We start from the raw sequence: 24,927 nt of genomic DNA, 5'->3' as shown, positions 1-24,927 counted from the left end.
CTTCGACTCCGACTAAACCCACAGACTGAATCGATAATCCCATTGCAGGCACAATTAATGACATGCCTCGGGAGCAGTGTTTGTTGTCTCTGAGTGCCGTGTGCGAATTTACAACAATGTATCGGCACGGCACAGAACTTCATAAATCATGCACAAAACATGCCCTGGAACCATGTACCGAAGACCGACCGGCTCTCGCAATGTGATATCACACAATTCCTGGGATGCTTTACCGTCTTGACATTTGTCTTTTGATCCGAAAGCCACGTGGCACGGAGCAACTCCTAACAATAACCGAGTATAGGATCGTATCATGGTCCATTGTTTCTGTGTATTCTGTTCTGAGGCTCACCTTACAACGGGTTGCACGGGTAGGAATTATTTACTTACCTTCGGGGGAATGTCCTGTGGGTTTCGACAAGTGACAACGATGCACTCGAGTGAGAACACGATCCGGTGCCTGGTACTCGGCGAACATTCAGTGGTGTTGTAGCTTAAACTCCACCATAGACAAAGACATTGAGTGTGTTATAACGTTGATGAAGAGTTTATTTCAATATCTATTGTTTTGTTTGTTCCATTTCATCAACCTCGCCAAGGATCGCTCCCTCTAACAAACTGTTATTTGGCTGTTCAATCACTTATCGATCGGTGTTTACGGTTAGATTATTGTTCACACTATTCTGGGGTCTTATGGTCTATTGGTTGCCATGTACCGCTTTTAACTGTCCGTTTAGGTTATGTGTTACATCGATATAATTCCGTTCCACCAGACGGTTGAGGAACTTGGTTCCTTTTCTTTCGGGCAAATGGCAAAACGGTTCGCACTACTTGCGGTCAAGCGGTGGTTGGTGGCGTGTGGGTCCGTGTAGAGAGGAGAAAGCTGGAAGGTATACCGTTGGCACACACCAGCCTCGCCCTGGCCCTGGCGAGGACATTCTACGCTAATCAGAAAGGAGCTCCACAGAGAGCGCCGCAACAGTTATTGCCAGTGTGAGTGGATTGGGTTTTATAAAAGCATTTCTAATAATACTGACCGGTCCACTGTCGGCATGACTGCCCTGCCCTTGCGTGCCTTGCATCCGTGCTTTTATTGTCATACTTTCGCTTAACACATCTAGAGGGTAAATGGACTTGGATATAGTGTATTTGCCTTCGGTTAAACCGCGCTCGCTAGCCAATCTTCGCCCGTCATTGTCTCTTATTGGCTCTAATATTAACGGAATTTGGTGACGAGCACCAAAGGTCACAAGTCGCAATTAAAATACAAAAAATATCTCATCTTCATCACCACGGTGTAGTGTTGGGTTTTGTTTGCTTTAAACAGTTCAACAAGTGCAATTTTTATATAAATATCATGCTTCCTAAATTGGCACCACCTCGGACTGTAACTTGTAATAACTTTTTCAAGGTAATTGCTAACATTCTTGTCATAAGCGTTCAACAACGTACAGCTTAAACCGCTAATTGCCATCTGCGGGTCTCTAAATTCTCTAAATACCTACTCTACGTAAAATCTGTGGGTCTTGCACATTTAGGTATTTGATGTGTATTGTCATTGGGTATGCTTTAGGTTTACGTTTACATTACGTTGTCGTTCCGTTGCTCACTGCCCGGTCATCTGTCCACTATCCTAATAACCATCAATCCGAGAGCAACGATCCGATTGTGTGGGAATGAAGCTTACGACATTTGGGATCAGTTTACTACGAATTCTTTCCGAACTGAGCACATTCCATTACTAGCAGCTTCAATTGGTTGCAAATATAATTTTTGTGTGGAGCGATTAGGAAAACCCAAACTCTACACACACACACACATGCGCTCCTGTAATAACATTATTGTCCACAGTTCTCTACTCGGTAAATGTCGGTTTCGTATTTTTATGCGACAATTATGCTAACCTCCTAACGGCTACCTGCCCCAAACCGTGTGGGACTCTAGGGTTTGTTTTTTTCGTTCGTTATCACAGCTAATTCTACCTTACACATCTGGGTGGGTGTCGCTATGCGGACATGCAGTGCGTTTGCGGTGCCCCGCAACTCGGTTGGTTGCGCAAATTGTCGAGTGCGTGCGTGCGTTTTCACTAACATGCGAATATTCTACCTTCGGTTTTGGTTGTTTACACCAATCATGGCCTAGTTCTAGCTACTGCCCCGGCAGGCTAAACGCTTGTTGTTGATACGATTCTATTCTTGCCAAATGCTTCTCCCGGCTGCGTATTCTTACTACGTGTTTAAAATATGGTTTGGCATCTACCGTTCGATCGGTTGACATCGGTTGGCGGATGTAACGGGCGGCCGGCTAATGGGATGTAATGAATCGAGGCCTTGAGAAGCAGATAGGCCGCTCAAAAGGCGGTGAAAATTAATTACTCTCCTTATTTTCTCGTACTCTTGACGCTTCGATTGCAGAAGGTTAACAGTGTTGCATACTTCTAGGCGTTTTCCAGTGGACGTCCGGTCGAGTATCGAGCCGATCGAATAGAGATGTTAATACCGACCAGAGAACCTGCGTCCTGGCGTGGAGTGTGGTCTCCTAGCTAAGGAGAGTTCTTGGACAAACATTGCCATCCCTAACCCTTGCCACGGTGCCGCCATCACATTCCATCGGTTGGAAGAAATTCAATTTATACGATGCCCTTTCCTCGAGCGCACTAAATGTAATGAACTCGGCCCTCTGCTGGGGTGCCGTAATGAAGTTAAATCGAGAAAGCGCCATAGCCACCGTAATCGATAGGCGTTGGGACCACTTTGCCACTGTTGACCTTTCGCAGAAGTCGGAAATACCGTCACGCTCGCCGCTGCTGTTCCTTCCGAAATGAGGGGAATCATTGCGAGCGAAGTCGGAGAAGTTGAAAGCAATCCTTAAACACTGAGTTAGTGTTGTTTTCGAGAAAATATTTACCAACATTAGTATCCAATCGCAATCCGATTAGTGCCAACACAACTCAAGTTGTCTAGCCGAGGGTCGTTTCTGGCAAAAAAGCTCCCCGAGCAGATCACGACCCCGTTTTCGAGGGACATAATTTATGCTAAAATCTATCGCGGGCCTGATTAATCAACCAAGAGCTCGCTTTGAACTCGAAGAACCTCTACTCCGCCGCTCAGTCAACCTTCTTGGGGTCTATCGAACGTTGACAAATGATAGGCCTTCCCGTCTTAATCACTGTTTGTTACTGTTTGCATAAATTATGCGCTCTCTAATCGATAAAAATGAACGAACCGGATCAAAACGCTGCGTGCCATGTTTGAGCGATGCTTTCATCTTTCGCAAAACGGAGCCTGATGGTTTGGCTGATGATTAATCGAACCATTTTTCAACCCAACCACAGAGCACGCAAACAGCGGCTAATGGTGAAGTTCGTTTTCGCGAACGACCCCCGAGCCGGTGGTGTCAATATTTTTGCCACACTGATCCGACCGACCGACGGCGTTTACGATCCAATTACGGGCAGCGATCTGTTTACAAAAGCGCGTCAGGACTCCCATCTGCCATCTGGAACCGGGGGCCGAGTGGGCCATAAAACCGCACACCGCAAAATTGTGCGCCTTTAAAGCAAATATTCCAGCAAATCTTCCCGAATCCGCAAAAAGGGGCCTCGGTGAAAATAAACAAAAGGCCGCGTCACGTAACGCAACCGTTTTCTGGGGGGCAAAAAACAGGCCCTTTGGCCACCTTAGCACGGAAACCTCCTCCTTGTGGCGGTCCGTCGCGCGCGAAAATCCATTTCAAGCCCGGATGTTGGGTGAAAAAGTTTAACGACCGAATCCGTGGCGTCCATGGTCCGTGAGAAGGTACGCAAAATGGGGATTTTTTGTGGGAATTCCACGCGGATGACGCGGATTTCCGGTCATTTCGAGCACCATGAGGGCTGAGGGCCAGGATCTCGGAAGCCCGGACCGGAAAAATTTGATTTTTTATAATTGACGCCCACTTGGCTCCGGTCGTTTCTTCGAGGCCACCGTTCTCCCAACGTTTGGCCATGCGGTATGGTGATTTTCAGCGCCATGTTCTAAATATATGAATGTACTAAAGTTAGTACCAAATACTAAAGGTGTAAATAGAAATAATAAGAAAACCGAAACCAAAATACTTAGACGAAAGTTCACTTATCTGCGCGGCCGCTTAGGGGTTCGGGTTCTGTGCCGCCTGGCGACGCAAATCCGACCGGATGATGGCGGTAACGGCGGAACCGACGAGCAGCATCACGGCCATCGTCACGTTGGCGACGATGTCCCCGTTCGTGTTGAGCAGCTCCGAGTAGAGCATGGTGAAGGTGATGCCAAACACTTGGGCCGCCGCATTCAGCAGCCCCGTCGAGGTGCCTTCCGGTTCCGGGTAGGTCAGCTCGGCCGCAAATTCGAACCCAACCGGCAGATAACCGGTCATGAAGAAGCTGCCGAAGGAAAGCGGGTCACCATGAGCCGCGTGAGTTACGAGCGGAGAGCCAGAATACGTACCCGAGCAGGGAAGAGGTGACGTACACCACGGCAATGTGGCCGACGGACAAGGTGAACGTGTAGATCCACATACCGATCATGGTGAACACGTAAACGGCCAGCGTAGTCTCCCTGCGAATACCAAACGCAGTTTGATTTATTTTCCAATAACTCTGAATGAAGCAAAAGATTTGTTTTTGAATTTCTTGAACGCCGACTCACTTGAAACGGTGCGTCTTATCGAGGACAATTCCGCAGGCGACCGAGCCGAGCATTCCGGCGAACACGATGCAAACTCCGATGCGTCCGGCATCAACCTCGTGGCCGGGATAGTGTGTAAGGACGATCTGTAACGAGACAGACAGACAGACAGAGAGAGCGATAGAACCCGATGGTTTTGGGATCGGACCGGAACAGATTGGCAAAGTGGTCCCTTGCTTTGCATAAAATCTCGTTTCATTTACATCGGACCGTTCGTTTTTAATTTATCATTTCATTGTCCTCTTCCCAGCAGATGGCGATGAGTCCGTCCCGGTTTTTGCTGCCGCCACACGGTCTCATAACTCGAAACAAGCCACCGGCCGGCAGCATGGAGGGAGTTTTCGTTGGCTGTCACAAAGTTACTTAATTAATGGTGTCGAAAGTTCATCCTCAACAACCCCAGCAGCAGTGCGGAAGAAGCCATTTCGGGTCATTTAGCAGCAACCGGTTCGACGGTGATGACGATGATGACAGCGAAGGATCAAGGGTATCCTTCCGCAACGCACGCAACCCTCCCTGGGGGGGGAAGGATTTCGGTTCGGCCATTACCTGATTGAGGAGCGTCGAGATGGCGTAGAACACGCCGACGTTCATGCCGTACGAGATGAGCAGGAGCACGTAGTTCCGGTTCAGCATGAGCCGTTTGATCGAGTGCAGAAATGGGGACGATTGCAGTGGGTTCGGAGTTTTCGTCGCTTCCTGAGCCGCTGACGGTGGCGTCGGTGGAGCCGCCTTAAACACTGAGTGAGAGAGAGAAATTTTCAATTAACCATCAGCCCTCGGAAGGGGGCCACGCATTCCGGAACGCGTGAGTCGAACACTTACAGAACAGCACCAAAATAACGAGGAACGTTGTGAAGCCGGCCACGATGTAGAACATCAACCGTAAGTCGTCGCCGATGAGGTTGATGTCGTCATGATTCTCCACCAGCATTGGTGGGGCCAGAAAACCTACCGCAATTCCGAGCTGCCGGGGAAAAAAGGGGGCAACAAAAGCTTAGACAGGAACCGGGAGGGGCGAATAAATTTCACTTTCGGCATTTCGGAAACCTTTCGGTGGCGGCGGGCAGGGACACTGAATGAGAAGGCACTTTCATTTTGGCACCCGCTCGGGGAAAGGGCTTTTAGCTTTTATTTCATGCGGTGCCCTTTAATTTAAAGCCATCATTAGGACATCGTTTCGCTCAACAAAAGGGGAACCGAAGCGGAACACTAACACGTGTTCCTGGTTACACGGGGACGGGCACTATAGCCGGGATTGATTTACGGTTGAGAAACGCGGCGCGCCGTGTGCATTGTCGCGAGCATAAAGTTCATAAATTATGGCCGCCGAGAATAATGTAACGATCGTTAGCGAACCGGTGTGATCGTGTACTGTGGCGTGGGCCACAGCTGGTCACAGCTGGGGTAATTCGGTTTAATTAAACATATTTTAAATTATTCATACACACCGGCCGAGGGGAACACGAGGGGAGTCAGCCCACGAGGGTGACGAGTGGCTCATATTGTTAAAATATTTGATGAATGTTGACCATGACAGCGTCACCGACACAGCGGATTATGGATGGCCGAGTGGACCCTAGAGTGCCCAGAGTGATGGGCTGCACCGTCGGGATGCGCTACGGAATCCACATTTGGCGTATTTTATTGAGGCTCGCTTGGGGTATCCTCAAATCATTCCCATTTCGCTCGGGGATGAAACGCCACCAAACGTGTGTAATTTATGTTAATGTAAAAATGCACTACGGAAATTTCCATCGAACCAGACCTCAGCTTTTTTATCTTAAAAAAAGGCGACTCAACAAGAATCTGTGCCAACGTTTTGCGATTTAATATTCCGCGCACACGCAGCATGGCCGTGATCTTGAAAACTCTTGACTCTTGCAGATCTATGAATATTTATTGGCCGTCGGTGCGCCAGCACCGGCCGGTCCGGTGGCGAATTACGAAACAATCACAGCGACAACGAAACTTTTCGCCATAAACAAGCCGTAAAAAGCAATAAATCAACTGCCCGGCCACCACCGGCGACGTGCGTAAAACGTGCAACGATCGGTCGAGGACATGTCGGTTTTTTTTGCTGGCCAAGAAATATTTACACGCCAGCCGCAGTGGGTGCAGCGGATTGGAAAACAATTTTTAACCAATCCATTTGGCCACTTTTTTCAACAACCTGTTCGTGGGAAATGGTTGAGGCCGTAAATAAAATTAACAAACAAAATATAATACCTTCCGTATTAACGTTGAGTGAAAAGAAAGCAAGAAAGGATTGCGCCATGCGTGCGCCATCTCCACGAAAGCATAAAATATTTCCTTTTCATCCGCGTCCGTCCATTTCGGGGCGACTGACGTGGCTCCGGGCTGATAAAGCACCATGCGGCTCCATTACTCCGTTCCGGGCAATCCTTTCGGCAAGCGCCCATCGGACCCGGCGGCAAAGATCAAAGCACTGGCACGGCCAATGTTTGGGTTCGGAAGCTTACGACGAAACGGTGGCAACGGTTGTGACTGCTGCTACGGTTGTGATAACGCACCGGAACCGAACAAAAAATTCATATCCTACCCGAGCGGTGGAAGGAAAAACTCGTGGAAATGTATGATCCCATAAAAAAGATCACTTCAGTTGCGTACGAATGCGTCGGCCGGGTCCTGAGAAACAGCGAATAGGATCATACAGACTCCGAAAGGGATTGTCATAAATTCCATGCTCACATTCCTGCCGGGGATCGGATTGGCGTGACAGTTTATGAACCGATTGCGTTTCATTGCAACGCCGGACGTCGGACGCGGCAGGGGAGCTAGAAATATGTTTTCACTTTGGGATTTCCTCCCAGCTCCGGGAGGCTTAATATTAGTGTTCCAGTGTTCCAGTGTTGTTTGTCCGAACGTGCCCGTTGGGTGGATTAGATCGATGATTTATGGACCGTCTCCGACCGTGTTCCGAAGGACTCGGATCCGGAGGAAAAATGTCAACGTTGGCTAAAAGTCTATCGACCGTCCGTAGACGCTATTAGTCGGTTCGATTCCTTTCGGGCCAGGTCTTGCCGTGTTACTTGCAGCACAGGACCAACCACGGACCTTAGTGCCTTTCGTGCATGCGTCCATTCTGAACACTGTTCCATTCTCCTCGGGGTGCCATTCAGTGGCAAGAAGTAACTGAGATTGGCTCGAAGACTTGCTCGGACGTCCAACTTTCTGGCCGACGACGGTGGGAAAGTTGGGGTTTCGGAACACGCAAATGCATCCAAATTTACTGCCCATGTAAGCGTAATTTGTTGCAAAAGCATTTCACAAACGGAACTAGCTACCCTCAGAATGTGTTTCGGGGCGGTGAAAGGAAACCGGGGACGCATTGCATTAGCTAAATGGATTTCCGGGCCCCTTTGGTCAGTTGGCAGGGCGACCCAGCTTTTAAAGCTGGACCATCTCGGTCTTGCGTGCGGCATCGTGATCGGCTTTCGGCCCGAATGAGGTCCGCTTTCGATCAAAGTGCATTCAGGCTTTCTTGAGGTCGGTGCGACAAAGGTGCGAAAAAATGAGTTCGTTTTGGAGAAGAAAGAGCCTTTCCAACCGGGCCACTGAGTCATTCTGTCAACCGAAAGAGAACTCAATTTTCATGCTCAATAGGGGACACCATTCGAAGCGTCGTCGGACGTTCGTCCGTCTTGGGGACCAGCGCCTTGAACGATTGCTTCATTGCTTCGGGCATTATGTCAATCCCGATTAAGGGAAGCGGTCAATCGAGAACTCAATAAAGCGCACGGGCTGACGTAGACGAATCCTGGCCCCGGGCCCCGGCATTAATTCCCCGCGGTGAAGTTCACTTCCCAAAAGGTCCCGGCCCCGCCAAACCAATCCGGCGGACGGATGTGCGCATTTTGTGACTTCGTAACCCGCGGGCGAACCGTTTCCTATTCCCGTCAATCCGCATTGCGCACAGATGTAATAAAAAAGGCTAGCCTTTTCCGCGCCACAGCGACTCCATTGAGTGAACGGTTGGGAAAATCCTGTTAAACTGGTCAGCGATTGCTCTTTCCCGGGGTTCTTGTGAGTTTCTGTCCGGTGTCCTGTCCGGGGACAGATTAGCAATCAAATGAAAAGTGATGGCAGCGCTTAGAAGTCTGGCAAAAAATCTGACAACTCAACAGGATTCTAAAGCCCAACAATTCGATTAAATTACAAACCGAATTTATGTGCAATTGAAAACGATTCGTTCACCCGTCTTGTCAATCAATCTCAATAAAAGGGGCTTGAAATCGAACAATGAATCCACAGTGGGGACAGAAACAATTCCAACGACGCACTGATAGACAGTTTGAAATTACTCACACGTTCCACGAGCGCAGAGGCGATTTTTTGTTGCTTAAAAGCTAAATGAATACCGTAAAGCTAACGGTTGAGTTTCCACCGGAGTGCTGTACCATCCTTAAGTTCCTTTCGAAGCTCGGCAACGGAATAGGTTCCTCGTGGAACGAGGAACCGTAAATTGAAAGCCGTGTACAGTTTTCCATTTTCCCGTTTACGCATTCAATGTTTTGAATGAAATGAAAGCCCAGTTCTTTTCTGCTGAGTTGTTCCGAGATGCGATGCTGTCGACATTAGTGTACAAGCATGTGCTAGGAACTGTTATTTAAAAGCGAAACAACGCGCCGTCTGGTGACTCCGTACGCCCAAAGCTGATAAATTCCCCATCGATGCGTCTCTTGAGTTGGACCATTTCCATGTTGGTGTTAATGAATCGTCCGCACGATCGGCATCGTCCCCCGGGGACAGACGGCGGCGGCGTTGGTGTTAGCCGCTCGAGCGACTTCTGTGTGGTGTGTCCTTTAGGACCGGCGTGTTAAGCATCCTTGGGGGAATCCCATAAAACACACGAACCACATTCGGTTCGACCTTGAAGCGAACGTCAAAAGCAATGCCATTCGGCGTACGTCTTGCGATAAATCAGTTTTTCCCCGGACGGTTCGCTTCTATCGGCTGTAGTGGGACGAAACCAAGGTCCTGGCCCGGCGGGTGCTCATTACGCATCACCCAGCCGTGACACGACGAGTGGCGTGAACTTAGACGATGATTTCCATTTTCCGCTACCTCGTGCCGATTAGCTTGGCAATGGAACCGAATGGACCAGAATGGAACACCGACGTTGGTTTATCTTCTTCGGCAGTGATGCGGCGAATGAATGGCGAATGACGCACCGCATCTTAACCGTAAGCCACCAAATAAAGTCCACCGCCAACGGTTGGCCACAATTAACGTTCGGACGGACGGTCGACGGAAGCAACAGAGCCCAACAGAGTGGTTGGCGGGATTAAGTCATTAGTATTCAGGGTGGGGACTCCCGCATAAGACTTGCTAAGACTGACAACTAACAGAATCATAAAAGGAGCTTTGTGCAGGGTTAAAATAATAATATAAAACAAAAAAAGGATGTAGAATGAAATTACAAAAAAAATAACACCGTGTCCCGCAGAAGTGGCAGAAAATTGCGCTCGGATTTGTTTTCCCGGGAAACTGCGCGCAGAATGGGAAGCGCCCGCGAGGCGCGCGGAAAATCAATTTTCCATTTCCACGGAAGCACGTGCGAATGAAATTCAATTTTGCACCGAAAATCGATTACCGGTCGCACGAAAACTAACCACGGAACCATGATTCTCCGCTCCCGGGCCCCCGGGGCTAGTGACGATGGAATGACGATGTCTTGCTGGAAGTGCTCAAACTGCCGACTCGACTCACGAAACCTCACTCGCATCATATGGGCGGATGAATAAATGGATCCCGAAAACAGCGAGATCATCAAATTAGCATAAATGCCATTTGCTGCATCCTGATTTTTGTCCTTCACCGGATGGAGGATAGCCGCACCGCGCACACATTCCACCGCGCTGCGAATCACCAGCCCGTGTAACTAATATTCGCGTGTCAGTATGGTAAGATGGAGAGCGCAGTTCGTCCTTGTGGCTTTCCGACGATCCTGTCGACAACACACGCTGTCAGCTGAGTCATAAATTTGTACAACGTCTCACCGTTGCCGCTAAGACACTTACGATGGCATTAGTGTGCCAGGCGTGCGTTTGATAGCTAACTACTTGCTAGCGGAATACAGTTAGCTAGGTGTTTAAATATTCTTCGGATTGCAACCGGTTGCCGAAAGGTTAATCACCAAAGTGCTCTCAACAAACTATTGTTAACACAAAATCCAAGCCAAATACAGAAAAGTCTTGATTGGACGATGTTTATAGCTCTTGAGCGCAAAACACTCGAGGCAAAAGGATCATTATCTGCCGGACGAGCAGCTCTTAGGGCCTCCGGTTCCACCGTACGGTAAATTTGCTGAACTACTTTTCCACCATTCTCTCGGCCTCTGGATCTCTGGGTGGCTCCTCTCATGCTATCAGTGGCTATAGTTCGGCCTTTTCTTCACGGGCACGTCCATTGATAAGCTTCATCTCGCGCGTGATCCCGTAACGTGATTTAACATGAGTGATCCTGTTGTGTTGCTGACCCTTAGTGGGGTGGCCCGCTTTTTTATCGCCGATTCTCGAACTTTGCTCGTAATCCTTTCCCTCTGAACGGTCCTCGAGAGGTCGGGCGAATAATGAAAATGAAGCATCTCTCATCGTGAGCTAGTGGTAATCAACAACTTCCGGTCGCAACTTTTTATCGCAACCTTTACGCTGCCATCCGTGCTGTGGCTCGTTTTGCCGGAGCCTGGAAGTGCTCGGTCACCGAAACAATGACGACCAACGGCGAGTAGGAAGACGAAAACTCTATTCCATTTTCGACGCCATTTTCTACACTCCCAGCTCCTCAGGATCGGCGTTGTACAGTTCTCATCTTCGTCACGGTTCTCCGGGTTGGCCGGAAGGTAATGAACTCATCAACATTGGAGCGAGACTTTTGTGCAGCGTAATTTTCCGTTCAGAAGCCGGCAGTTCCGGCGAGGCAATAGCATTTTCAGTCGATTGAACCGAAACGATTTTTCCGCGCCACGATCGATGTGTCATGATCGTGAGAGAGGCATGAATAAACACAATAAGTAGCATATTAATTGATCTACGCTCTGTCGAACCGACAGCTAATAATTGGCCACGGTCACAATTTCAAAATAATTACTAGCTGTTTCACATTCCAAATCGAAGAAGAAGCTCGCAACACAACCACCGTCAACCGGAGCAAAACACCCCAATGATTGTCGAACTCCGGAGGAAGCGAAATGAAGTCAATTAGTTTTCGCCTTTGCTTCTATTTGTTCGCGAAAGCTTTTAGTGAAACCGGACTGACCGGTGGTGGAGCTATTTGTTGGCCCCAAACTAATAGAATTAATTCTACCGAAGCGACCGATTGGAAGGTAGTGCCTCTTTCAAGGGCCCCGGGTTAGAAAGCAATTGATGAAAGAAATGGCTTTTCATGACCCCCCATTGTTTGAAGCAATCGCAATTAAAACGGATGCATTCCCGGCAACAATGGAAACAAATTAAATAAATTGTCCCCACACCGGCCGGTCCTTTTTCTCCATTTTCCTCATATTTTTTTCAATCATAAAAAGTCGCCACCGAGACCACACCCCGGGCCTCGTTTATGTCCTCCCTATGTAACAGCGGCCCCGACGACGATGGAGTTGCCCTCGTGTCGTTATTGTTGCACTGCTGTACGGTGGCCCGGTTCGAGATGCCCGGAGTGAGCGGTTTTATTTCCGGCGCGGAACAAAACTGCAAACTATGACGACAACATGTTGCCCCTCCGTTATTTATGAACCCAAAGTTTTGTTGTTCGATTTAAAGCACACATCAGATGTTTGTGTTTCAGAAAAAAAATACTTCATAACAGCCATTCCATTGGGAAGAAATTGGGAGCGACGAGCCCATGACCTCGCTCGAAGCCACGGTGACATTTGTTCTGCTCACCCTCTTTCGTGGTTTTTAGATGACTTTGCCACTGACCACCGAATGAGAGACAGAGAAAAGCCCCACAAAACACAGCAGCTGACCACTGCAGGGACTGTTTTATGTGCACAAAGGGTTCCGTGCGACAGCATTTAGACTGCCTTCGGATGCACTAAACCGGAAAAGGAGACGCACGGTGCCGCGTAGTTACGCAACAAGGACCCCGCCGGCTGCTCGCAATTGCAGCCAATATTATACGCCGCCCGTTGGGTCGGTCTTTTGCGTATTTATTTGAATATAATTTTACACTCTTTTGTACCTTTTCTGCACTGTTTGTGGTTTGTATTCTTAAGATAATATTGCTGCCGGAGCCAGTGGGTTTGTTTCAGGCGTAGCAGAGCGGGAGCAACATCGTTTTAGCCAACGACAATGTGGTCCAAACTTTAGGCGGACCGTTCACGTACACACACACACACTGGAGTATGGTAATTGCAATGTGGTGCTAAGAAGCATAATTGCCTTTTTCGCTTGCCTCGCACCACAAAGTGCTTCGGTAAATGCTTTAACAGCTGTCGGGGACCGCGCTGCTCCGTGTGCGGTTGGCCCTCGGGATTTTCAGTGGCGACGCCCCGGCGAAGGAATTCGATTCGAGTCGAGGGATAAGGCACACAACAGGACGACACACTACGACGCAAAGTTTTCGGCATCGCGCCCGGCTTAATCATGAGTAAAGTGCAAAGACTTCCGCCAGTCGTCCGGAACAGATTTATCGTCGTCGGTTCGTCTCCAAAGTGGCGGAAATTATCATTCCCGTTTTTTTTTGGATGCTCCGCACGATCTTCGCAAGTTTTAATGCGAGTGTCTTTGCCAAGCACAGCTAATGACGACGACCATGATGATGAGCCTTGGTCCGCTTGGTCAGAGCCCGAGAGCGACGGACTGTGACAAAATGGAAAAGTTTATGAGCAAAACTCTGTTTTTTCTGGTGTGAAATTTTCCATTCCCGTGGCACGGTATTGTCCCGGTGGTTTTTGAAAGTGTAGAGGGAAGTGTAGACCGACTTGAAGTGGAAAGGATAACGCTACTCACCTGGTTCCCGAATACGCCGATGCTACAGGCGGACGACACCTGATCCGGTCCGAACCAGACGGCAGCCACTTTGGCGGGAAGGGACAGGATGAAGACCTGCGAGGCGGCCACTATGGACTGGCCAACGAAGCCGACCCAAAACAGCTCCGGACTGACGGAAAAACATTTGACCCATGCTCCCAGGCACGTTCCCAGAACACCACTGATGGCCGCGATCCGCAGCCCCTGAAAACGGAACAACGGAAATTGAGAGTAACGATCGCGAAAAATAGCTTACTTACATAATTACAGGCGCAAAAGTGCAACTGTCAAACTGTCAGGTACTGTCAAATCTATTTCAATGCCTCCTATGACTGGGAGTACAACTTATGTACTAAACAAATTTGAATGAAGACACTGACAAAAAGTATCTTCTACTTATTCATTAAAAATTCCAGCTTCGTGCACTCGAAACTTTATTCCGTTTTGAAAGCCTGTTGCATGCTCAGTGCACATGCTCTGTTTCCTGAAAGGACACTCAGGCAGACTTCATGGTGCGCCTCGTTAGGACACTGCTGTGCCCTGCTGTGTCTATTCAATAGAAATCGCCACACAAAAAGCACCTTCCACAGTACACGGACAGAGATGGCCGAGACTAAACGCCTCGACTCGAGTATCGTGGCCACATCGTAGCGCAATAATTCTACCGCATTACTCCCCGAACCGAGCGGCCGGGACCGATTTTATCTCATTAAAATAAATGAGGAAACATTTTCCGGCACCGATCGCATGACATGGCCGATCTGCCAGCTGGCCACCACTGTTGTCTAGGAACGGCACGGCCGTAGTTCTAGAACTTTCGCCTCGCCATTCGGCGTGGATGGTCACCACTTGGCTTGGGTGGAATTCGCATTACATGATGCATTTGCATTCGGCATTTCCTTGCAGATAACACACGGCCCGTTGGATCGTTGGAACATCTAGTCCAGCGACGGTAGAAAGGAAAAAACTGAAAACTGACGGCGACAGATACACAATGCAGCTGGCGCAAGCATGGAAACAGCGAGTACCGAGTTGCTGATGCTGTAATTCTATCCATTTTCCCCTAACGCTGGTGTCGGTTATTCGTAGCTGAATGCAAATCTATTCACGTGTTCCGTTCCTGTCATGCTGAGCGCACTCGTGTCAATAAAATTACAAATAAATCCAATTCCCGGGGTTAGTAAGCTACCACTTTCGTGAACAATATCGTTGTTTAATATGCTTCAATTCGAATTTAAATTTCGTAGAATAAAACAAAAACCCTACAATCTACTTTCGCCCGTAGTCATCCCTAAATTGTGAAACCGTGTCCAACCGTGGCTGAGCGAGCTGAGCCGAAAATAGATTGCTTTTATTTTCCGATGCCATTGCCTCACGCGAACCACGCCACGCGGGTGCGGGTTCCATAATTGATTTTGCGAATTTCTACCCCAACTTCCGCGGTAGCTCCATCAATTACATGGCGTTGGATACTGGGAACTGGTGCGGGAACTAGTTTACGGGAGCCCAAACTCTCCCCTCCACGGTGAGCTATTTGAATTTAAATAACGAACCCCGTAGCTCCCGTCCAGAGCTAGTGGTTCACGCCCCAAAGTGCGGCGCGTTGTGGTGACATCAAACATTCACGCCGACCACAAAATCCGGTGCGCAGATAAGTTGGGATCGGATCCGGTGTGAACCGGTCCGATCGACCGTCTGGTGTGTGTGCACTTACCATTTTGTCCAGAATCCAGCTGGCCGGGAAGATGAGCGGTATGTAGAGGATCATAAAAATCATCGACGTCCAGTCGACCCAAGTGCTGGTAATGTCGTAGTATCTGCGACGGCGGCCAGCGAGGAGCGTTTGCGGTCGATTACATGATTCCCGGTCGCGCCAGGTGATTCCCGATTCCCGATTGGCCGGATTGTAATTGTGCGGAAAGAGAAACCACATTCGGCCGCGATAGGCCAATATTAACTTCAGCGTGCAGGTACCGCTCTCGCCATCACGTCGGAAGTGACACGTCGAGGACCGTGGACCGTGAAGAGGACTTTTAATTAATACCACTCCCATCACCCAACCAACCACAAAACCACCCCGGCAAAGGTCAACCGATGGGAGGGAGGGCAAACGCATTTAATGCAACGGCATCCGAACCCTCCGGCCGGAGTGTTCCGGGTTTCCCGGAGCTGAGTTTTGCGTACGCAGCCAGCCAGTGGCATGTTAATTGGATCGATTGATATCGGCTAGAGTGGTGGGCAATCTGTGGAGGGAGGCGGAAAATTGCTTCATAAATCGAATTTCCCCAGCATCGCCGCGAATATGGACCCCAGTGCCGCAGTAAATCTTCCCCTTTCCGGATGTCGGCGCTCTTGGGCGAGTTCGAAAGGTTAACCAAGTGTATCTTCGAGCCACTCTCCGAGAATGGACCCGGCGCTTGTTTGATGTGCACGATAGCGCTTGCGGATTGTTTTCTCTTTGGTTGGACGATGGGCGGCGTCGACGAGTTATGGATTTGACATTTGTGTGGCCATTGCTATTGCTTTCCCGGGTTCGGAACCGGAGAGCATGAGGTGGTTAATTAAATGTTCCTAATTTGATTTAGTTTGTAAGTTTATAAACAGAGGGTGCTTTATGGCAACGAAAGATGTTGGATCCTTTCGGGACCTCTAGCGTCTGAAATTGATCTTTATAAAGCATCAGCAAACAGCGATGTTTATCTGTAATATTCGTTTTCAAATATTTTCATAAGCTTCCCTTGGACCTCAGACATACAAATCGAAATGGAGGTCCCATTCCGGCAACATGTTCCCACCGCTGTCATCCTCAACCTAAGGCTCAAGATGAATTCGTGCTCTTCCGGTTGTTGTGCAAATAGAATAAGCCTCAGCGTGCTTGCCGATCCTCAGGTTCCATCCATCGAGCATCCAACACTCGACGGTTCCACTCAAAGCGGATCCTTGTTGTGTTAAATTTCCTTTTTCCCACCCAAAGTGGGATTTAAAATTCCTTCTCACGTTCGCGCGGCGCTTATCGTTTTCGGTGTGACCTCGCTCGCTCGTTCCGGCATTTTCGGCTCCACCACGATGACTCCTATCGGATCTCTCCGGTGCCGGCACCGGGGTGCCAGACCTTGCTCACAGACCGACTGCAGGTTTATCAGATATTGTGTGAAGATCCTTTTGCACGCTTTTCCGATTTTCTCACCGCCAGGTGGCTCGTCCATTTCCAGGTAACTGATGACCCGCGCGTTGACTAAAAGCTTGAACCCAAAAGAGCAAATAATAAAAGCCAACGCTAAAGCGCCACCCAACTCGCAGATGGCCGCTGTCATGGTTGGTTTTCGAAAAAGGTAAATCTCGGCCGCCCGGTCAATATTGGCCGATCTAAGAGATATGATGTCGCTGGTTCGGGTGTGAAAGAATCATCTTCTGGGGGTTTGGAGCCAACGAATAATCGAAACAAAAAAGAAATCCTGGTTGATCTACGGCACGGTGTGGCACGGAAAGGGACACGGTCTTCACGGTCTGGTTCCACGAAAAGGATCACCTACCGCTGCACGATGTTGGCAATGATGCTGTACTGAATCCACTGGAGCGCGTTCGAGGCGGAATACATCACGAAGAGGGCCAGCACCAGCCAGCGCCGTTTGTAGACCCGGAACTCACCTGCGAACGGAAGTGGACCTTGACTTGAAGGAATTGCTTTTCTCGACTCGCTATGATCGATCCACTCCACAAGTGGCGTGGATGCTGTTATTCTTTGATAATCTCTTGCCGCCCAACGAATTTAATTAAAAATTCTTCTCAGCAACACAAACCATAAATAAAACTATGTTTTCTGCCCACTCTCGTCAGCGAAAAAAGTCTACAAAACTCATCGGCTCGGCACAAAGAATGCTCAACTTTCGAGCTCTTCCCGCGTTCTTACCGGCTGGCAGGGTGGGCTTGTCGAGTGTCGCACTCGAACCGTTGGTCGCGGGCGGTTTGATCAAGTCCGATGACTTGCTGCCGGGCATGTAAGCGTCGGCCACGACCGTCACTTCCGGCACGTTGGAGTGTTTCAGATCCATGGCTGGGAAGATGATGGTTCCGTTCTTCCTGTTCCGATTCGCGCGCCGGCCGGGTCCTTAAATCGGATGAGACGTGGCTTTGCAACTTCTTTTGCTTCGTGCTTTTGTGTGCGCAGTCACGAGACAGGATAGTTATCGTTCAGTCGCTCGGCTCAGTTAGCAGTTTTCTTTTCAGCCCAAGAGTTATCGACCGCCGGGTGCAGCATCAGCGGCAGTAGCGATACTTACAGCGAGCAATGGCAAAAAGGGTGGTAAGGTACTGGATTTATTGTCATGTTACTTCACTCGTTCGCCAAGTTCTAGCGCCATCTTCGTTTCGTTTTTCAGTCTAGTGTCTCGGTTCGTTTCAAATTCCGTTGTCGCGTGCCGAGGACGCGAGCAGCCGTACCAGGCCCAGGTGTGTGCCAAGGCTGCTTATTAATGATGAAATAAATCGATTGATTTGTTTCGCAAGGCCCTGCGAGATGCTAATCTTCCGACCGGCCGGGTTTCGCGGCGGCCGTGGTACTATTTCCGGAAAGTGCACTCGTTCGTGGCGCTCCGGAAGCAAAATGGCTAGCCAGTGAAGGGGTAAAACGTGCGATAATAGAATTTGCGTCCCCTTCGAAGGAGTGTGTGTTGTCGTACGGGTCGGCGGGACCCTCGGCTGATGGCGCAGGCTGTGAAGAAAGGAGAGAAGAAAATAAGCATTTATTCGCCAGTTTGCCCAACAATCCGGCCATGTTTTTCGTGGCACCGGTTGAATTTATGCGAAACAAGCGCTTTCGTGCGAAGGGTTAAGAAAATAGCGAAAGGAGGCCGATAATACGCGAATACGCGAGCGTGTATCGGTGGCGGTGCTTAAAAGCCCCTCCGCGACGGACAACTTTGTAGCTGGGAAATTCCATAGATTTTCACAGCATGTGAGCCGGCAAGCCGGCAAGGCATAAAAAAAACTTAGCGATTTCACTCCTATATGTTGGCATTTGGCATATAAATTTCACGTTAACCCGAAGAGGGTTTTTGTACCTTAAAACTCTTCAGCACAACAGCGCCCGAGACCGTTGTGATTAAAAACTCCACCCTGATCTTTTTTCTATCCACTACTTTCTTGTACCAAAAGACGGTGCATCGAGCGGAACAAGACCGCTTACTCTTTTAAAATGGCTCCACTGAAATCAGGAACACAAAGCGGCTTCGAATGCAACGGATGCGCCACCGAAGCCACACTCTTTCATGCCATCGCCACACAACACAGGAGCACGAGCGGGTGCTCGTGATTTTATGTTCCGCACTATCTGAGAAGATCCAGCACGTAAAATGACGCGGTAGTTTAAGTTACACTTACACTGTCCTTATAACTTACGAGCGGCCGGTCTTCCGGTTCCGGACAGAAGCAAACGGCGAATCCATGTAGGGGCGGCCAAAAGCGAACACGACGTTGATAGCGACAAAGTGCCTTGGAAGAAATTTTCGGCAGTTTCCGGATCCCGTTACAGTGGGAAAACTTTACCCCTTCTCCCCCGGGGTTCCGGTGACAAAATCGCGATCGCAAGCCTGACCGTCCCAGCGGTCATTACGGACGGAGCGGGTAATTTGAACAATCGTATCACGTCTCAGGAGGTTGCAATTGCTTCCACGTGACTCGCTTCCCAAGCGCTGGTCGCGGTTGCTGGTCCGGAAGAAAAATTGGGACGTTACATCAGGAACACTCGGCTCGGTCGTCATAATTAAGGTGACCGATGTAACGCTTCCTTGACAGCAAAAATTATTGGGTAAATTCCTCTCTCTCTCGGTCTTTTTTTGTGAAGAGCTGTTGAGACTGGCAAAGTGGCTGGTAAGAGACGTCGTACATCTTATCAAACACTACGTTCTTTCTCCTGGATCTGAAGCTTTTAGTTTCCTAAATCAACTGGAAACTTATGTTATCTCCTTCACGTACGGCGATTGGTAAACACGCTAATAAAGGCAATAAAACTTTTTCAATATCTACGCAAATAGAACCCAAAGTCCCCTTTAAAGTGGTTTCCGCAGTGATTTTTTACGACAGTCCATTGCTGGAGCGCTTTCCCGCTGTCGCAGGAAGTTTGTCGATTGCTTTCCGCTCAGCTAGACATTTCTCGGGATGCTGAATGCCTTTGGCCAAAGGGATAACAAAGAAAACTGTCTCAGACAGTGGCGGCGTAGTGCAAGAAAAATATGAGCATGTTCAAAACACCAGACGTTTGTTCGCACAGCAGCCTTGGATTGAAAGTTGAAAGAATAAAGTTTCAAAGTCAAGGATGACTCGAATGTTAAACAGCCGGCTCTAAAGTAAAACAACGCACAACATTGTCACACTGACACTCAACAAACCGGTCACGAACTGTCGTTCGAATCCGGTGTGTGATGTCAATGAAGGTTGTACATCAATTAAACGTTTATAAGCCTCGCAGATGGCAGATAAGGGCGCGATAAAGGCGTTCCCGACGTCTGCCAGACGTCGCTGATAAACAACGCAGCAACGAGAGCGAACCAGTCATAAAATCCCGCCCGGGGGGAAGTCTTCTCCGAACGCTTACTTTTTCGTTGCGAAAAAGACGCTTCCGCATTTTATGGCAACAAACTGGCCAATTCGAAATGTCGTTCTTCCCCGGACTCAAGCAAATCGCCGAAAGCGTTCTCGAAAGCTCTCCTTCGGAATAAAAGTAATCCGCAGTTGATTCACAATGGAATGGATCCTTCCCTGTCCGGATTGTAGTTTGCTCTAACTCTTCAGCGTTATCCTCGAACATGAGCCAAGGCTAGAGGCTTTTCAGTGAGTCGTTTTGACCATGGAACCAATCTGACGGAAATGCTGTCTGTATTCGTTGTCGGTTAAAATTTCAATAACGACAGAAAGTGCCCGAGGGGCGACTGAAAGTGTCCCTTGTTGAGAGGGTTTATTTCTTCTTTCGAATTTCTCCCAAGATGCATTCAAGCGTTTGTGTCGCGCACATAATGAACGAAGATCCGTCTCAAGAAATTCGCGTCGACCGAAAGTACCCTCGGCTAAATCGGTTCTCTCTCTAGCGTTGAGCCATCGTTGGATGCAACATGTTTTATTTTCCCTCCGTACAATCCGCTCCGCCTGGCTTGGCTCATATTAGCACAGGGACCAAAGCGCAAATGATTTGTGTTTATGTTATTGCCAACAGCCCACACAATCCGCCGCTGCCTCTCGAGAAGCGGAGAGAGAAAGAGCAGAAAGAATTCCGGTTTCCCTTGACATAGTTTAGTCGCAAGCAAGTTGAAGGATCTAACCGCACGTCGTCCCCAGATCGGCTACACACTGGCCACACAGCCTTCTAAAAGCTACTTCTCGCTGCGTTCTACGCCAAACTGTCCCCCTCCGGTGATTGCCTTTGATCTTCCCGGATGTTTGTTCATTCACTTTTCGCTACTACTTGCCCTACCCGTTCGGTGCCTAGAGAATCAGTTATTTTCGGTCGCTTGGAGCCATTACCGAGATTTATTTCTTTGGCGGGGATCGATAGATTCACGAAAGGCTTTGGGCTTTAGGTTGATATTTTTCATTGCCATCATCCATTTAAATAAATTGAAAACCATGCAAAGTACGCAAACGTTTTGCTGATCATTGCTGATTTATGCGGATTCTCGGCCAACCTTGATCAAGTAAACATTTTGAATTAAGACAACAAATTATTCTGTCCTGCAGTTGGATTAATGATCGAGTATTCTTAATTAGGTTTCAACGGTAATCACCTCGATTATTTTCATGGTTCTCGGTTGGCTTCTCTCGTTCGCGAAGGCAAACCGCAAACGAAATGATAAATAATGAACAAATAAAGAAATGGCGAAGACACAGCAATCAACTATGAAATCAAGTTTTGCTGTCCCTCAGGAAATAAGTAGCGCCGAGGTGAATTACGTTCCATTTTTCTTGCCGTTCTTCATAACCGCTCGCTAGCCGTTCGAGACGTTCGGCAACTTTTCTCATTTCCTCGCTCGAGACGACATCTTCATCCAGAGCGGCTTGGAGGAGATATTGGAAGATTTATTTACGTCGACCTTCAGTCCTAAAGTAACTGTGATGGAGAATTTTTCCTCGTCTTCTGTGCAGCTTCTCAGCGCAGTAACGAGGCATAAATGGAGCTGTAATGGTGAAGCGTTGCAAAATGTCAATGAAAGCCCTCCATTAGTAGTACTGGCTGCATTCAGCATTTCGACCCATTCTGAAGAATCTAATTGATTTACGCTTTGTGCTAGTTTGCGCAAATTGCGCTCTTTTTATTTTTACAGTCCTTTGAAGTGAAAGTTACATTTTTCATCCCCATTCGAAAACACTGGGAAACGGGGAAATTGCTGCAATTCGATTACGGAGCCATTTACTCGGTAATTATTGTGCCTTAATGAAATTTCAGGCGCGCTTGTTGCGTTCGGCTATCGAAAACGTTTCATCGAACGATTGCTGCTACCGAAAAAAGGGAGTGTAATCCTTTAAATCCCAGTGTGAAAGCAATTCGTTTGCAGAAAAATCACTGGAAAAGGATCCATTCGGATTGGAGCTACGTATACGCCGTGTAATCTTCATGAACATGCAATACAAATAGGACTATGACAATCTTTCTTCAATCCAGGATGATTATCACTTATTATTAAAATAATAATCTGCATAAAGGCTTATCTTTAAGCACACTAAAGATGCTACCCGTGGTGGCAAAACCCAGGCTATGTCGTAATCCTCTCTCGGGTACGAAACGGTGCGATATTTAAAAATGTAAATGAAATTCAAATGCTAAGAGGAAGATTTAATTAGATCCGAGCGCCCAAATTGTGGGTTGAATAATCTCCAACTTTTGGTAGCCGTCGCCTCATTTCTAAGAGTTTAATCCAGCACGGCCTTGGCCAATCGTGGCCCCACGCTTAATTGTTGAATCACCGCAACTCAGTGATGGTTTTGCACGGTTTGTGTTTAAAATTCGTTATTAAATTACTAACTTCACTAAGCAAACGGTAAGCGTAATTTGGCGTGCTTCAAGTTTATTTGGCCACTCGATCAAAAAACAAGTGTCCTCGCGAGCAGCCACCGTGGCGAATGTTCGTGACCGACGCTTGAAGGGCCACCTTCTACTTGAGGAGCGACATTTTAACACAGGACGGGCGCGCGAAATTGATGGTCCAGGATGAAACTGTCATAAAAAGACCCTCCCCACACCGGGGCAGCTCCCGTGAAGCACACGGACAGCGGAAATGGAACGAAAATTAATACCCGTCCATCGCGGCGTCTGCACACTTCAGGCGTCGACAAGCGACCATCAACGACGGCTTGCCCGGGGCTTTGTTTTTCGTTTGTTCCAGCGAATATTTGTAGCCGTCTTTGTACACAAATCATACCCTCTGCGGGAAATGGAAATGATTTTTCTCACCCCCAGCGACCTGCTCCCGGTTGGTTCCATTTTCAAGAGGACAACCTGTCCACCGCCACCCGGTGAGCAATATTGGGCCAAGACGACCCATTGGAGTGGTGACGTAAGGAAAGCTAATAAAATGCGCCAAATTGTGTTGTCAGTCAATTCGAACGACGAATGAAATACGCCAAAAACGGAACTACTAAACGTCAGATCAGGCGGCAGAAGTAGGGCAGTGATCAAACATTATTTCCTGCCCGAGCACGGCACTTATCGGTAATAGCTGTTGACCCAACTCACGCAGTCACCCGCAATTGCGCCCAATTTCATGATCTCCCCAACGGAAACGCCATCCTCTCGAGCTGGTGTCTTTCGTCCTGCAAATTGCCAATTGGCCCCCACAGGTCCGCTGCTTACCTTGAGATGAAAAATGATCATTTATCGAGTGAGTAATTATTGCGCCATTGCTTCCGACAGGGAAAGCTGCGGGACTACGGAAGCGATAGAGCACGGCCAGGCCCTGGTGGTAAAGCGTGGCAGTAAACTTTTGCAAACGGCCAGAAGTCGAGCCCGCGATGTGATAAATGTGCAAACATTTCGTAATCGTAAATTCATTTCAGGTGATAAAAATACTTTCGCACCATTATTTATGGGCCGAGCCAAGCAGAAGCCGCACACAGTCACGACCAACTGTGGCCCGGCTGCCGGAGCTCATTTGTGGGGAAGGACGAATTCAAGGACACTGTCAAGACCATCTTCCGGCACGGAGGGCCTCCGTACGGTGGAAGCCACGAAACTGTCTCAATTACAGCCCAGTCATCCTGCCGGGTCCCTTTCATTGAAGGTAAGACTCTGTACGGAGACGATGGCCACCGTGAACTGAACCCGGTGGCGATCGGGTGTGGGATAGGGGTGGTCCATAAAGTAGTCTGATTATGGTACGGCGATTATCTCTCTCGGCTACGTAATCCAGCGAATTGAATTCAATTGGTGCCGCTCCATTTGTTTGCCACCCTTGGTCTCGAATGAGGGTGACTCGATTGTGGCCAACGCCAGTAGGAAACCAGAACGTATACCCTCTTTTCGCAGTGCTTGATTTTATGGTCTAAAACTTGCTATTATCGAACGATCCATTGGTCGTATCATCTCATCTTCCAACTTTGTTTCGTGCGGCATTTTAAAAACTTATTTAAACGAAGGTACAGCGAAATACCATCATCCATAACCGACTTCCGAGTGCATGTCATTAAATGGATTGTATCAAAGCAGACCAAAACGGTGGGGCTCAGGCTGTCTGGCTCATGTTACCGCGCACTGTCGCATCATAATGATGTCAAACTGCTCGCACCAGCAGACCCCGTTCGTGTGCATCGATGATTGACGCTGATGAGCAGCTGATGGCACACTGCAACAAAATTGCATCCCATCAGCGTCTATCGAGCGATCGATCGCGGTGATTACGGCGGCGATTCTAGTAGTTTGCACGCCACCACAACCACCAGTGGCAGCGGAAAATGCCTGCAGGAAAAAGAAACATACGACAGCTTCGTCTCTAACACTGAGACTGTCCATTATAATGCTACCGCCGCGAAACACGTCTCTTCACTTTGTCGTTCACCGAAGATAACGAAACAAATCAGGCACGTGTCAACCGCGGCACGGTTCTGCTCTCTGAAGGATTTATTTTTAAACGTGAAAATCGATCGTCGACACTGGATTTTGGTCACAGAAAACGGAGAGACGCCGAGAATCGGCATCAAGTCGCGAAGAATCAGCATCCATCCAGAGGTTTGCACTACTTGCGAGCCCA

General features: G+C 48.6%; 1 protein-coding gene across 1 annotated transcript; it reads right to left on the bottom strand.

Annotated features, from left to right (window-relative positions):
• Nucleotides 1-4,128: 4,128 nt before the first annotated feature.
• Nucleotides 4,129-17,766, bottom strand: LOC128267569 (feline leukemia virus subgroup C receptor-related protein 2). Its single transcript, XM_053004435.1, has 9 exons — nucleotides 17,607-17,766; nucleotides 17,230-17,344; nucleotides 15,411-15,513; nucleotides 13,676-13,900; nucleotides 5,529-5,670; nucleotides 5,253-5,443; nucleotides 4,665-4,789; nucleotides 4,464-4,574; nucleotides 4,129-4,399 (listed from the first exon to the last, which is right to left on the bottom strand). Exons 1-9 carry the CDS (start codon nucleotides 17,746-17,748, stop codon nucleotides 4,129-4,131), a joined length of 1,425 nt encoding a protein of 474 aa, XP_052860395.1. The 5' UTR covers nucleotides 17,749-17,766.
• Between the last annotated feature and the right edge of the window lie 7,161 nt (nucleotides 17,767-24,927).

Source organism: Anopheles cruzii, chromosome 2 (assembly GCF_943734635.1).
Source record: "Anopheles cruzii chromosome 2, idAnoCruzAS_RS32_06, whole genome shotgun sequence".
In the NCBI taxonomy this organism is placed as follows: Eukaryota; Metazoa; Arthropoda; class Insecta; order Diptera; family Culicidae; genus Anopheles; species Anopheles cruzii.
Note: the sequence above shows the minus strand (reverse complement) of the source record. Positions and strands in the feature narration are given on the sequence as shown.

Coding starts and splice junctions, on each gene's coding strand:
- LOC128267569 (XM_053004435.1), bottom strand. CDS start 17,748: ATGGATCTGAAACACTCCAACGTGCCGGAAGTGACGGTCGTGGCCGAC. Junction 13,901..15,410: donor GCTGGATTCTGGACAAAATG/GTAAGTGCACAC, acceptor TTCCGTTTTCAG/GGGCTGCGGATCGCGGCCAT. Junction 5,444..5,528: donor CGTTATTTTGGTGCTGTTCT/GTAAGTGTTCGA, acceptor TCTCTCACTCAG/TGTTTAAGGCGGCTCCACCG.